General features: G+C 41.5%; 1 protein-coding gene across 1 annotated transcript in view; it reads left to right on the top strand.

Moving 5' to 3' along the window:
• Positions 1–15,744, top strand: part of supt6h (SPT6 homolog, histone chaperone and transcription elongation factor) — a 71,274-nt gene extending 55,530 nt beyond the window's left edge. The window contains exons 33-37 of the mRNA XM_048612413.1: positions 1,065–1,177; positions 1,435–1,515; positions 2,373–2,527; positions 12,668–12,834; positions 14,967–15,744. Coding sequence (XP_048468370.1) covers positions 1,065–1,177; positions 1,435–1,515; positions 2,373–2,527; positions 12,668–12,834; positions 14,967–15,156 — 706 coding nt within the window. The 3' untranslated portion in view covers positions 15,157–15,744. The remainder of the gene's footprint in view (positions 1–1,064; positions 1,178–1,434; positions 1,516–2,372; positions 2,528–12,667; positions 12,835–14,966) is intronic.
• Positions 15,745–16,259: the final 515 nt, after the last annotated feature.

Raw genomic sequence — 16,259 nt, 5'->3', positions numbered from 1 at the left:
AACCCCAAAGTATTCTTCTATATTTTCAATTATAAGCATCGTAATTAGCACATGTGATTCTTGTACTGAAAGGTCTCCCCTCTCCTGGGCTTATGAAAGATTTTATTATGGATATAATTGTGATGTTCATCTGCATTGCAGAAAATGGGGAAAGCCAACAGTAGCATGCCAGTGAATATACAGAGTGGCTAAAAGTATGCCTGGAAGTCTGGAACTGAGAAAGCATGTGAATTTTACCTTAATTTCATGTTGTTTCATTTCCTTTTTGAAGGAAACATCCAAAATGCAGTCATTAAGTGAAAGTAACAGTGTACCTGCACTGTGATTATGATAGGTGATAAAAATGAGCCAGTCTCAACTGATTTGAATCTTAGAATCCCTATAGTGCAGAAAGAGGCCATTCAGTCAATCAAGTCTACACCGACCCTCTGAAGAGCATCATGCCCAGGTATCCCCTAACTTGTCCCCGTAACCCCCTATTTACCATGGCTAATCCACCTAAACTGCACATCTGTGGAAGGAAACCAGAGCACCCAGCAGAAGCCCATGCTGACATAGCGAGAACATGCAAACTGCACACAGCTAGAATCAAACCCAGGTCCCTGGTGCTGTGAGGAAGAAGTACTAACCACTGAGGCACCATGCCGCCCAAATTTGTATGCTTTAATTTATGGTGTGATGTTAGTGGTCCATTTTTGAACTGGAGATTTATCCATAATATTCATTTCTTTCAAAGTTGTTATATTACAGTACAGATCAAAGATGTAAATTTAACAGTTTTCAGAAATTGGACTGAATTTAAAGCTGCAACTTAAATGTCTAAATGGGTATCTTTGTTCTGCAGTGTTAGGATGTGAGGAATTTGTTAGCATTTCTTTCTGTAAAGAATGGAAATACTGTGTGTGAATACAGTACATTTGTGGAGAAGAAATATTACTGAAGGGAGCCTGCAGTGGTAATAGGTTTAACACTTTGGAAGGTTATAGGACAATTTTTAAACAGTTTAACAAAATAAGTCCATGTGCAGTGTTTATGATAACACTTAATGTCATGTTGTTTTGTAGGGTGGAGTATGTTACAGTAACACCAGAAGGATACCGCTACAGAGGACAAGTTTTCCCAACTGTGAATGGACTGTTTAGATGGTTTAAGGATCACTTCCAAGATCCTGTGCCAGGTAAGAATACAGAGACCGTTGAATTTAACTCATGCATAGATTCTGTGCATTTTCAAATGGCTGAAATTAAGGAGTAAGAAAAATACAGATGTATTTGACCTGTAAGTAGAATGGATTCAGATTTTTAAAACTTTAGATGGAATATATTTTCACCACAAGGTACGCACTGACATTTATGATTTTTATGGCAACTGTGTAAACAAGATTTTTAGTCCTGAGCTATAAATACTGAAATAAACATGATTACCTGTTTCCAGGTATTACTCCTTCAAGTACGAGCAGATCCAGCAGAACACCTGCCTCTATGGATGCAACACCAGCTAATATTAATTTGGCAGGTACATGTGTGAAATTACTTTCTTCTCTTATGTTCAAACTGTCATTTCCTTATGTTCCTGATTGTAAAATGCATTGCTGTACTCCTGCAGTTTTATTTGTTTAAAAAAAGCTGAATAGCAAGGAAATAAGTAATTTTATCTCCCAAAGCAAATCATCTTTTTTATGTTAGTGCAACTTTTACAGTTTCAGATCTGGCTTTTGGTGCCCTTAACATTGTTGCTGTCACTATCTTTCACCTCCTTGTGTTTGCTAGTTAATATTTCAGTGAAGTTATTCAGATTCTGGAAGCAGCAAAACAAAAATAAATCTTTATTTAGTGTTTTGTTGTTTTCTGTAATGTGGCTTTAGAAAAACCCAGTGATGAAAATTTAAGTTGGATATTATTTCTCCTACGCTTCCCGTATTCTTGACTCACAAGGCCATTGCACCAGATCTGTTTAGTAACTAATAGTCATTTCCTGGTGGACAGAATGAATTAGAAATGGATTGGATATTTCGAAGATTTATAATCTGACGACCCTGAACTTTGCTCCAACTAAGTAAGGTTTAGGTTTGGAGGGAGAATGAGAACAATACTCATCATGGTGTTTGATTTGTTTTGACATGTAAATCTTTTTTTTTAAATGTAGTTCTGTGTTGTACTTTTATTCATACTGTTGCAAAGTATCTTAGCTGCTTATCCAGTATTAAGGACCATGTTGCATACTAAATCTGTCTTAAATTTTGAGTGTTTTCAGTGTTGATATAATAGAACTGTTACTTTGTTTCAGGTGTGCTAAGGAAATGGAATTTAAATGAATACATAACTGATATCCACAGAAACTAACACAAAGCAATTATTTCCCTTCTCTATTAGATCTTACACGAGCAGTTAATGCTCTCCCACAGAACATGACAACGCAAATGTTCAATGCCATAGCAGCTGTTACTGGACAGGGTCAGAATCCAAACGCTACTCCAGCACAGTGGGGATCCAGCCAATATGGCTACGGAGGAAGCAGTGCCTATCATGTATGTTTCTGCCTTAAGATTTCTGTTTTCAGCTTCTTAAATGCTACAGTGTTGGTAATTTCTAAGTCATTCAAGGCCTCATTGTTGCCCTCGTAGACAAATTGCATTTGGGATTTCCTAGAGCTGTCCATTATCCAAAATACCTAGCACATAAATGGAAATCCTTTCTCTTAAGATAACCTATTGTGTATTGCTACTAACTCTGAATTATTATCAGCAAAAGTCTCAACTGTGCAAAAGAGTAACTTCTTCCTGTCCACCTGACATCATGTGACAGATAAAACTATCAGTTGTATCATTGCTTCAGATAGTAATTGCCAATGTTGAAGATATGAAGAGGTGACCAAACACCTGGATGAAGGTAGAGTAGTGGATGTGGTATACGTGGATTTAAATAAGGTGTTTGATAAGGTTCCCCATGGTAGGCTCATGCAGAAAGTAAGGAGGCATGGGATAGGGGGAAATGTGGCAGATTGGATTCAGAATTGACTGACCCTTAGAAGACAAAGGGTGGAAGTGGACGGAAAATATTCAACATGGTACTCAGTTACGAGTGGTGTATCACCAGGATCTGTTCTGGGTCCTCTTCTATTTGTGATTTTTGTAAATGATTTGGATGTAAGAGTGGAAGGGTGGATTAGTAAGTTCACGGACGATACGAAGGTGGGTCACGTTGTGGACAGTGTGGAGGGCTGTTCTAGGTTACAAAGGGACATTGATAGGATGCAGAGCTGGGCTGAGAAGTGGCAGATGGAGTTTAACCCTGAAAAGTGTGAGGCGATTCATTTTGGAAGGACAAACTTGAAAACAGAATATAGGGTTAACGGAAAGATTCTTGGCAGTGTGGTGGAGCAGAGGGATCTTGGGGCTCATGTCCACAGTTCCCTGAAAGCTGCCACCCAGGTGGATAGAGTTGTTAAGAACGCATATGGTGTGTTAGCTTTCATTAGTAGAGAGATTGAGTTCAAGAGCCGTGAAGTTGTGCTCCAGCTATACAAAAGCCTGGTTCGGCCACATCTGGAGTATTGTTTCCTGAAGAAGGGTCTAGACCCGGAATGTCAGCTTTCCTGCTGTGTTCATCCAGCTCTACACCTTGTTATCTCTGGAGTATTGTGTCCAGTTCTGGTCGCCTCATTTACAGGAAAGATGTGGAAACGTTGGAAAAGATGCAGAGTAGATTTACCAGGATGTTGCCTGGAATGGAGGCAATGTCTTACGAGGAAAGGTTGAGAGAGCTACGGCTTTTCTCTTTAGAATGACGAAGGATGAGAGGTGACTTGATAGAGGTGTACAAAATAATTAGAGGTATAGATAGAGTGGACAGCCAGAGACTTTTTCCAAGGGTGGAGGTAGCTATTACGAGGGGGCATAGTTTTAGAGTGAGTGGAGGTAGATATAGGGGAGACGTCAGAGGTAGGTTCTTTTACTCAGAGTGGTAGGGGCGTGGATTGCATTGCCGGAGAGGGTAGTGGAGTCGGCCTCATTAGGGACATTTAAGCAGCTATTAGATAGGCATATGGATGATAGTATAAGGTAGGGGTGGAGGTTGGATAGACCTTAGGTTTAGGGTAAAATTTCGGCACAACATCATGGGCCGAAGGGCCTGTACTGTGCTGTACTGTTCTATTTCTATATCTCCCCATTGCCTCTATTTCTACTCCAGTGAAATCCCAATGAGTCGAATCCCACGGGATCCACCTACAAATTCATGTTGTAGATAGATGGCCAAAGTGAACTCTGTGTAACCTGATTTATTTTAGGCAGGCCTCTCATGATGTTATGGACCTGTAAGGTCACCCCTCATCATCCCTTTTGGTTTGATAGATTACAATTTTATTCTGATTAGGGAGGTTCTTGGAATGGGATCTCCATGTTGCTAACCTCATTAATTGCTCATTAAATGGATTCACTTACCACCTCAACACTAGTTTATCTGTTTCCATTATATTAGTTGCTTGCTTATTCTGGGTGGGAGGGAGCTGAGCCATTGATTAGTCATTTGATCTTAACATGTGGTCTTATTTTCACAAACAAATCTTACATTCAATTAACAACTCATGAAAATGTACACATCTCGCCAGTATTGATTGTGAAAGAACCCTTCCTTGATCACATTAGGCATAGAATGAAAAAAGGTCGTCTGGCCCTTAATGTATGCTCTCTTGTTCCACACATTGTGTATTATCTATCCTGTCATACACCCTGCATCATGTCTTTAATCCCTAATGTACAGACTCTCAAAATATTTCCATGATCTCAAAGAATGCTCGAAAATATCCATCAACTCATGGGTCTGTTGCTCAGCTGTGGCTTGTGGCAAGTCATGGTCATTGCAAGACGATAACCACTTTAATTGGGTGGCTGCACAGAATTGTCAAATTTCTATGGAACGAGTGAAATTCGGAATTTAGCATTGTTGTCATTCTTTATCAATGGGAACAGGATAGCACCAGTTGTACCTCCTCAGTAGACAGGAGTTACTATTCATATGATAGTGGACTAGAAGTACATTAATCTCTGATATTGTGGAAGGACGTTGAGATCTGAGCCCCAATATTAAAGGGAGAAGGTACCTGAAGATGGGAGAGGGGTCAGTAGTCAGTAAAAGCCTCTCTTTTGAGTAATATTGTGCAGATTCCTTCTCAACAATTAGCCAGGTTCAGGGTTGGGTGGGAGAGGTAGGTTGAGCTGGAATGTCAGCCAAGAAACCACAGGTGGGTCCGACCATCTAGCTGTAATGAAGAGGAGGCAGATCAGCATCAGTGTGTGAGCTCAGAACAGTGCAGACCTCTGAAAATGACTTTGTGCGGCCTGGGAGGTTGTGCTCCTACCCCTGGCCTACAAAGAGTGTTTAAATAGAGCTGACCCTTCAGCACTTACCTTCAATCATGGACAAGCCCAAGCTCGGATTCAATGTAGGTCAGCAATCACTCAGCCCTCACTCTGACCTATCATTGAGTTTAAGTCACATTTCAATAATGTTTAAATTTCAGCTAGCACCCCACCCATCTTTGGCAGGAACTTTGTCTTAACTTATTCCTAGCTCTTTACATTTGATGAATGGGTTGCTCATTTGAGCGTGCGCGCGTGCGCGCACGCACACACACACACGCACACACGGAATAGAATAAAAGCAGGTAGAGTCGGGAGTGGAACTTAAAATCAAAGCCCTGAAGTACACTACTCAACAGAACTACACTTTCAGTGTTGTTTATGGTGAACTGACTGGTTCGCTGTAGTTGAAACATCTTGGTGATTTGAAGTGTAATTCTGTTTTTTAGAGCCAGGAGTGGTTAATAGTGGCATCAAACAGGTCAGTACAGGCTGGTGCATTTACAACAGCCACAGCACACTATCATACCTTTGCCTTGTTTAAAATCTCTAAATATGGCAATGGTGGTTCACTTGTTTTTCAACTGGTCACATGTAGAAGACCGACATTACAAGATGAGGGAGATTTGTGGCTGTTCAGTAAGCAACGTTCACTGAGAATTAAGGAATGATTGCAACACTCTGACCACCCAATCAAGGTTAGAATAGTTTAGATTTGGTTCGATTCAAGCTCCAGAGACTTGAGTGAAAATCGAAGTTGACATTCCAATGCAGTACTGAAGGAGTGCTGCACTGTCAGAAAACCTGTTATCCTTTAGGTGAAGCATTAAGCCGTGACCCCACTTGGTCTCTCAGGTGGATGTAAAAGATCCTATGGCACTATTGCGAAGAGGGAATTGTCTCCTGTGCCCAAGCCAATATTTACCCCTCAATCAACATCCTATAAACAGATTATTGGATCATTGTTTCATATCTGTTTGAGATGGCTTGTTGTGATCAAATTGGCTGCTGTGTTTTCTGCATCACAACAATTGTGCACTCGAGGTACATCATGGGTGACAGCAGTTTGTGAGACAGAGTCATAGGAGATGTGCAGCATGGAAACAGACCCTTCGGTCCAACACGTCCATGCTGACCAGGTATCCTAGATATATCTAACCCCATTTGCCAGCATTTGGCTTATATCCTTCTAAACCCTTCCTATTCATATACCCATCTGAATGTCTTTTGAATGTTGTAATTGTACCAGCCTCCGCCACTACTTCTGGCAGCTCATTTCATATACGCACTGCACTTTGCGTGAAAATGTTGCCCCTTAGGTCCCTTTTAAATCTTTCTCCTCTAACCTTACACCTATGCCCTCTAGCTTTAGACTTCCCCACCCTGGGTAAAAGACCTTGTCTGTTTACCCTATCCATGCCACTCATGATTTTATAAACCTATACACAGTTACCCCTCAGCCTTGATGCTCCAAGGAATTGAGCCCCAGCCTATTCAGCCTCTCCCTATTGCTTAAACCCTCCAACCCTGGCAACATCCTTGTAAATCTTTTCTAAACCCATTCTTCCTATAGCAGGGTGGCCAGAATTGCGCACAGTATTCCAAAAGTGGCCTAACCAATGTCCTGTACAGCTGCAACATGACCTCTCAACTCCTATACTCTATGCACTATCCAATAAAGGCAAGCATACCAAATACTGCCTTCACTATCCTGTCTACCTGCGACTCCATTTTCAAGGAATTATGAACCTGCACTCCAAGGTCTCATTTTGTTCAGCAACACTCCCCAGGACCTTATCATTAAGTGTATAAGTCCTGCCCTGCTTTGCCTTTCCAAAATGCGGCACCACACATTTATCTAAATTAAACTCCCTCTGCCACTCCTTGGCCCATTGGCCCACCTGATCAAGATCCAGTTGTACTCTGAGGTAACCTCCTTTGCTGTGCACTATACCTCCAATTTTGGTGTCATCTGCCAATTTACTAGCCATATCTCCTATGTTCACATCCAAATCATTGATATAAGCGACAAAGCAGTAGAACCAGCACTGACCCTGTGGCACACCACTGGTCACAGGCCTCCAGTCTGAAAAACAGCCCTCTAGCACCACCATCTGTCTTCTTCCTTTGGGCCAGTTCTGTATCCAAATGGCTAGCTCTCCCTGTATTCCATGTGATCTAACCTTGCTAACAAGTCTACCATGAGGAACCTTGTTGAACACCATACTGAAGTCCATATAGATCATGTCCACCACTCCATCCTCATTAATCCTCTTCATTACTTCTTCTTAAAACCTCAATCATGTTAGTGAGACGTGACTTCTCACACACAGTCATGTTGACTATCCCTAATCAGTCCTTGCCTTTCCAAATACATGTAAATCCTGTCCTCTGGGATTCTCTTCAACAACGTGCGGCTTCCTAGTGTATAGTTCCCTGGCTTTTCCTTACCACCTTTCTTGCATAATGGCACCACATTAGGCAAGCTCCAGTCTTCTGACACCTCACTTGTGGCTATCGATGAAAGAAATATCCCAGCAAGGGACCCAACAATCACTTCCCTAGCTTCCCACAGAGTTCAAAGGTACACCTGATCAGGTCCCGGGGATTTTATCCACCTTTGTGTCTTAAGACATCCAGCACCACCACCTCTGTAATATGGATGTTTTCATCAAGTTCAGAGAGGTGCTTTTTTTTTTTCTCTATTCATTTGTGGGATGCGGGTAGTCGCTGGCCGGCCATCATTTACTTGTCCCTAGTTGCCCTTGAGAAGGTGGTGATGAGCTGCTCTCTTGAACCGCTGCATTCCCCCTGCTGTCGGTTGACCCACAATGTTATTCAGGAGGGCATTCCAGGATTTTGACCCTGTGACAGTGAAGGAATGGCGATATATTTCCAAGTCAGGATGGTGAATGACTTGGAGGGGAACTTGGACGTGGCGGTGTTCCCATCTATCTGATGCCCTTGTCCTTCTAGATGGAAGTGGTCGTGGGTTTAAAAGATGCTGTCCGAGGATCTGTGGTGAATTTTTGCAGTGCATCTTGCAGATAGTACAATATGCTGCTACTGAGCGTTGGTGGTGGAGGGAGTGCATGCTTGTGGATGTACTGCTAATCAAGCAGGCTTCTTTGTCCTGAATGGTATCAAGCTTCTTGAGTGTTGTTGGGACTGCACTCATCCAGGCAAGTGGGGAATATTCCATCACACTCCTGACTTGTGCCTTGTAGATGATGGACAGGCTTTCGGGAGTCAAGAGATGAGTTACTCGCCACAGTATTCCCAGCTTCTGGCCTGCTCTTGTAGCCACTGTGTTTATGTGGTGAGTCTCTGATCAATGATAACACCCAGGATATTGATAGTGGGGGACACCATGATGGTAACAGCATTGAATGTCAAGAGACAGTGGATAGGTTGTCTCTTATTGGTGATAGTCATAGCCCGGCATTTGTGTGGCGCGAATGTCACTTGCCACTTGTCAGCCCAAGCCTGGATATTCTTCAGGTCTTGTTGCATTTGAACATGGACTGCTTCAGTATCTGAGGAAGCACAAATGGTGCTGAACATTGTACAACCATTGACAAATGTCCCCATTTCTGACGTTATGATGGAGGCAAGGTCATTGTTGAAGCAACTGAAGATGGTTGGAACTAGGACACTACCCTGAGTAACTCCTGCAGAGTTGTTCTGGAGCTGAGATGATTGACCTTCAACAACCATGACCCCAACCACTGGATAGTTTCTCCTTCTCCCACCGCCCCCCCCCCTCCCCCCCCCCCCCGGATGCCCATTGATTCCAGTTTTGCTAGGGTTTCTTGATACCACACTCTGTCGAATGCAGCCTTGATATCAAGGGCTGTCACTCTCCCCTCACCTCTGGAATTCAGCTGTTCTGCCCATGTTTGAACCAAGGCTGTAATGAGATCAGGAGTTGAGTGGCCCTGGCGGAACCCAAACTGGGCGTCTCTGAGCAAGTGCTGCTTCATAGCACTGTTGATGACACCTTCCATCACTTTACTGATGATTAGGAATAGACTGATGGGGCGGTAATTGGCTGGGTTGGATTTGTCCTGCTTTTTGTGTACAGGACATACTTGGGCAATTTTCCACATTGTCAGGTAGGTATATAATTGGAAGCCCTTTCGTTTTCCGTGCTCCAATAGTCTGCTAGCTGGCCTTTAAGTAAAACACTTTTTATAATCACAGCTGATGTTATTATTGACTTTGTGAGACAGTCATAGAGATGTACAGCACAGAAACAGACTCTTCGGTCCAATTCATCCATGCCGACCGGTTATCCAAGATAAATCTAGTCGCATTTGGCCCATATCCTTCCAAACCCTTCCTATTCACATACCCATCCAGATGCTTTTAATTGTTGTAATTGTACCAGCTCCTCCACTACTTCTGGCAGCTCATTCCAATCACACACCACTCTGCATGAAAAAGTTGCCCCTTAGGTCCCTTTTAAATCTTTCCCCTTTAGTTTTGGACTTCCTCCACCCCAGGTAAAAGACTGTGCCTATTTACCCTTTCAGTGCCCCTCATGATTTTATAAACCTCGTAAGGTCGCCCCTCAGCACAACGCTCCAGGGAAAATAGCCTCAGTCTGTATTAGCTTACACACACACACTTTCAAAAAGAAAATGCTAAATGAAAACACAATAAAGCAGGCAATATGTGGAAAATGTTTTTATTCAGATCTGTTCACCCCTTACAATGCCTTGACTTTGTAAAAGACACTGAGTTCTGAGGAAGGGTCACCGGACCCGAAATGTTAGCTCTGTTTTCTCCTTCACAGATGCTGCCAGACCTGCTGAGCTTTTCCAGCAACTTTGTTTTTGTTCCTGATTTACAGCGGTGTCCGCAGTTCTTTTGGTTTTTGTATGAGAAATGTCAGGAGTTGGCTCTGAAAATATTAGCACTCTTCCTGCTCGGTATACCCTCTTCAGATAGTGGGATACAATCCATCATGCCATTAGTGCAGTCAAACAGCTTTTAGTGTTTTTGTGCTGCAGTGTGAAATCCTAAAATGTCTCCATGGCCTTTTCTGTAACCACCACAGCCAAGCTGCTTAACACGTGAAAAATGATGCAATGCCTCGTCTTCAGTCCGTCCAGATGTTCATCCATGTACCAGCACAGTATTTGAGATCTTTCATGTTCTGGGCTGCTCCCTAGTGTAGAGAAAAGAAATTGCAGGTCATTGACGATACTTCCAACTTTGCCTGACCAATCTCCGAACTGGCAATATATCAACTCCAAAGATGACATGGTCTCAAACAAATTCAACTCTTTACAGGAACTGAACTTGGTCAATGGTTGAACTTGCACAGCAGAATTTCCACTGGGTGCTTGCCAGCAAATACCAACTAAACCAACCCTGAGCAACATCCAACTATAACATTACTTCCAAGCTGCAGATCTGCTCAAACTAATTCCCTTTGTTTTTTGTTTTGACATTCTTTTCACTGAGTTGCATTACAGCAAAGTAAGAAGAAACAATATATTTGCAATTGAAAATGCAAATTGTATAATTCTTAAGTTATTGTGTTAATATTTTCTGCAGTTTAATTTTTCACCATTTCTTCAAGGCACGTTTGCATCCTCAAATGCATATGGGTTATCAGCTTGTTTTCTTTTAAATTCTATTAGCGTTGAGGTAATAGGTAACTCTTTAGAACATAGAACATAGAACTGTACAGCACTGTACAGGCCCTTCGGCCCATGATGTTGTGCCGAACTTCTACCCTAAACCTAAGGTCTATCTAACCTCCACCCCTACCTTATACTATCATCCATATGCCTAGCTAATAGCTGCTAATGAGCCCAACTCCACTACCCTCTCCAGCAATGCATTCCACGCCCCTACCACTCTGAGTAAAGAACCTACCTCTGACGTCTCCCCGATATCTACCTCCTTTCACTTTAAAACTATATCCCGTCGTAACAGCTACCTCCACCCTAGGAAAAAGGTCTCTGGCTGTCTACTCTATCTATACATCTGATCATTTTGTACACCTCTATCAAGTCACCTCTCATCCTTCGTTGTTCTAAAGAGAAAAGCCCTAGCTCTCTCAACCTTTCCTCGTAAGACCTTCCCTCCATTCTAGGCAACATCCTGGTAAATCTCCTCTGCACCTTTTCTAACGCTTCTACATCTTTCCTGTAATGAGGTGACCAGAACTGGACACAATACTCCAGATGTGGCTGAACCAGGCTTTTGTATAGCTGGAGCATAACTTCACGGCTCTTGAACTCAGTCACTCTATTAATGAAAGCTAACACACCATACGCCTTCTTAACAACTCTATCCACCTGGGTGGCAGCTCTCGGAACTGTGAACATGAACCCCAAGATCCCTCTGCTCCTCCACATTGCCAAGAATCTTTCTGTTATCCCTGTATTCTGCTTTCAAGTTTGTCCTTCCAAAATGAATCACCTCACACTTTTCAGGGTTAAACTCCATCTGCCACTTCTCAGCCCAGCTCTGCATTCTATCAATGTCCCTTTGTAACCTAGAACAGCCCTCCGCACTGTCCACAACGTGACCCACCTTCGTATTGTCCGCGAACTTGCTAATCCACCCTTCCACTCCTTCATCCAAATCATTTGCAAAAGTCACAAATAGAAGAGGACCCAGAACAGATCCTGGTGATACACCACTCGTAACTGAGTACCATGTTGAATATTTTCCATTCACTACCACCCTTTGTCTTCTAAGGGTCAGCCAATTCTGAATCCAATCTGCCATATTTCCCCCTATCCCATGCCTCCTTACCTTCTGCATGACCCTACCATGGGGAACCTTATCAAACGCCTTACTTGAATCCATGTATACCACATCCACTGCTCCACCTTCATCCACGTGTTTGGTCACCTCTTCAAAGAATTCAATAAGGTTTGTGAGGCATGATCTACCCCTCACAAATCCATGCTGACTATCACAAATCAAACTGTGCCTTTCCAAGTGATCATAAATCCTGTCTGTCAGAGCCCTTTCCAATAATTTGCCCACCACTGACATAAGACTAACTGGCCTGTAATTTCCGGGGTTATCCCTGTTCCCTTTTTTGAACAAGGGAATGACGTTTGCCTCTTTCCAGTCTTCCGGCACTATACCCGTGGACAGTGAAGACGAAAAGATCATCGCCAAAGGCTCTGCGATCTCGTCCCTCGCTTCCCATAGAATCCTTGGATAAATCTTTATGGTTAAGATATAACAAAAAGGGTATAATTCCTATCTGTAGATTAGCCATCTATTTTGTGTTGTTTTTAACTGATTCTGATGGAGGTATTTATTGTTTACCAGGTTTTTGCAACTCCTGCACAGCAGCCAGTAGCAACACCATTGATGACTCCAAGCTATTCATACACAACACCCAGTCAACCAATGACAACACCGCAGTACCATGGCAATGCTACACCTCAAGCTTCTGTCATACCACCATCTACAACACGACAAAGATCGCAGCCAAAGTGAGTATTTTTGAGGTGTTGATTATGTTATGATCCCAGCCAGTTCAATTAATAGTGGTCAGTTATTTAAACTTAGTCACACAAGGCTATAGAGTTCCATTAACAGAACAGAAATGTATTACCCAAAAGGTGAAATAAAAAGAAACAGCCAACCAGGTACAGAAGACTGTTTCAAAAAAATCTTAAACCACACAGCAAAACCAAGTTACTGGTACTTCTTGCTAAAAGCATCATTTTCCAGAAAAGCAAATTGAGAAATTACCACCACACATTTCAAGTCTTGAATTCCACTTAACTCTTCCCAGTAATATGAACTGTAAAGTCATCTTGTATGAATACTCTCAAAACTGAAAGCTTATACTTTCTCAGCTTTTAATAACTAGATTTCTAAACAAACACCTATGATTTGGAAGTTGTACAAATTAAAATCTCCTGCTGAGATAACTTATTCACTTAACTGCTCGGGGGAGGAAAAAAACTCCTTTTTAGGAGAGAAATTATGCTTGCTTCTGACCCTAATCAGGTTTCCTGTGAACTCCCCTACAATTTTTCAATCTCCGTGATTTTCTAATCTAAATCAATCCTTGATTATTCTGAACTGAAAATGATTTCATGGCTTCCACTGTTTACTTTTCCTTTTGTAAACGACCATAGATAGAAATAATTTTCCATTATTACTCGTGGGGTTCCCGGCTTCTAGGATGCTGGAGGGGGGAAGCATGGCATTAAATTCAATGTCGGCAAGAGTGAGATAATCATTTTAGACCCAAGAAAGGTAAATCGGATCATGTTCTAAATAATGAAAAATAAGAACTGTAAAGTAACAGATTTTTAAATACATTAGCCGTCAATACCTAGTAGACCAATTCAGAAGGGCTCAGGGAATGTCGTATTTTATTTCAAAGGGACTAAGATATGAAGAGGAAGCAGCTATAGTTCAGTTTTGTAAAGCTTTTGTCAGACCTGTTTAAAGTGCTATTTAATTTGGGTACTGCACTTCAAATAATATATTAGCCATTGAAGGGACGAAATGCAGAATCACCAGAATACTACTGAGATTTGAAGAATTTGTATCCCTTTGATTATGATAGATTAAGGAGTGACCCGATCAAGCTATCCAAAGTGTTAAAAGGATTTGGTAGGATCGATAGGAAAGCATTACTTTCTGTGGCAGGGGAATCGAGAACAGACATGTATCATCTCAAAATTAGAGCTAGGTCACAGGGCAGCAAAATTTGGAAGCACCTTTTCAATAAAAAATAGGGCGGTGGAAATCTGGAAATTAATACAAAAGGGCTGTGCTTATTGGATAGATGGAACCTTTTAAAGACTGAGGGGGATGGATGTTTGAAGGTAAGGATACGGGGAAGGGCTTTGTGGTGCAGTGGTAATGTCCCTACCTCTGGTCCAGTAGGTCTGGGTTCAAGCCCCACCTACTTCAGAGGTGTGCTATAACACATCTGAACAGGTTGATTCAAAATATCCACCAAAATGTGGGTCAAATGCAGATAAATGGAGGTGAGGTAATCCTCTGTCACAATCTAATTAGTTGATCTAAAAAGTCAAAATATGCTGGAGGGGATGAATGGCCTTATTCTTGTTCTGAAAGTTTCTATATTTACGTAGCTTGAAAGCATGGTGTTAAAGTTGAAATTTTACTTGTCAACAACCCAGCTAGTGTACTGGGTGTATACAGTGGAAACTTGTTTAATGAGGGTGCATATAAAGGTTGGAGTTGGAAAGGTATCACCTTGTCTCCTAATCTGCAGTCCTGTTGTCCCAAACTATATGTTCAGGGCACCAAGATAAGAATATGCTCCAGGGTCCACACTATTGACTTTCAAAGACTTGGGATTGCCTTGTACATAAAAATAGGAACTAAAACATTTGAATCAGTCACATAGCAACATAAAAATGGGAGTTAATTCTCTAAGCGATGGCTAAAGTTCAGGTACAGAATGGACAATGTATAGATTGATATCCGCAGTCCACATGTAGCAATGTCAGACAATAATCCAGAATTCAGATTGAAATGCATGTACTTTTGGATGGTGTACAGCTTAAGCAAAAAAGCTTAACATGGTGAAAACAAGAATTCAAAGAAACTGACAGTTTATCACCCCTTAACTTAGGACTTCAACTGCTCACACTGCCGTAGACTGGGGTAAGATAGCAGAACAGTGGCTACAGGAAAAAGAACAGGAAAGACGAAAACAGAAAGCAAAGATGACTCCTCGACCTTCACCTAGTCCCATGATTGAAGGCACCCCAATGTCCATCGCAGGTGATGCCACCCCATTGCTGGATGAAATGGATCGGTAGAGGACAAAATGAACAGCGTTTGAACATTAATACCACTTTACTGGTCTGCTATTTTCAGTGTTTCCCTAAACCAAACACAACTTTTCTCAGCTACATGTCGGCTATTTTCAGAATGTCTGTGACACTCAGTATTGTCCATACAACAAGAAGCATGTTTTCAGAAGCCTAAGGAAAATCACTGGAATACTGGAACGAATAGGCTTACGTACTATGCCAAATGGCTGAACCAGCAAGTACACATCTGTACTCTGCTGGGATTTGCACATCTGCAAAAAAAAAATGTCAGTTTACAGTCAGCCTAATTTTAATTTCTACAGAGCACTCAAATTTCAGAACATTTGTAACCGTTAAGTAATGGATAACTCTATAAAGCATACTGGTTATCACCTGCTTGACAAATACAAATGTTTCATATACTGTTATGGTGTACATAAATGGGCATATGCAAAATTGTTTTGTTTTATTATGCTTGTGAAACTCAAACAACAAACCTATCCCCAGCATGTTCTGGTGGGAGAAGATAGTTTAAATTGTACTTGATTTAAAAAGATTTTTTTCCCTTTAAATAAAAGAGCATTTAGTTTTGAAGACATTTTCTCATGCTCTGGTTATTTTTCAACTTAAATCAGAACAATATATCTCAATTGCCTAATGAGGCACTTGGAGTGTGAAATGATTCAAACGTAAATAGCATTACTCCTGCGTTTGTTTCAAAGCAATTCAGTATGTAAATGATAGCATAAAGGGATACTCATGAGAGATTTAGATGATCTGAGTGTGAAGTTTAATCAAATTACCAATATCTGAATTCCAATCGTTTGTTAATAAGTGTGTGTATATATATTGTATATATGATAGCAGGTTTATTCTGTTTTCAGTTTTTCTTTGCAGCAGCAAATGATGTACTAACAGATGGAAGATAGATTGACCATTGTACCATGTCATCTGAGCTGGTTGCCATTGTACGATGTCATTTGATCTGTAGCAGTTGGTTGTAGTTATACACACAGGGTATGCTGTTTCACTACAGCAGGTACTGAAATGAAACATATGCTGTTGTGGTCCAAATGAAATGGTACAGTAGTCCTTCAACTCAACATGTC

This window comes from Rhincodon typus, chromosome 26 (assembly GCF_021869965.1).
Source record: "Rhincodon typus isolate 14 chromosome 26, sRhiTyp1.1, whole genome shotgun sequence".
NCBI lineage: Eukaryota > Metazoa > Chordata > Chondrichthyes > Orectolobiformes > Rhincodontidae > Rhincodon > Rhincodon typus.
Note: the sequence above shows the minus strand (reverse complement) of the source record. Positions and strands in the feature narration are given on the sequence as shown.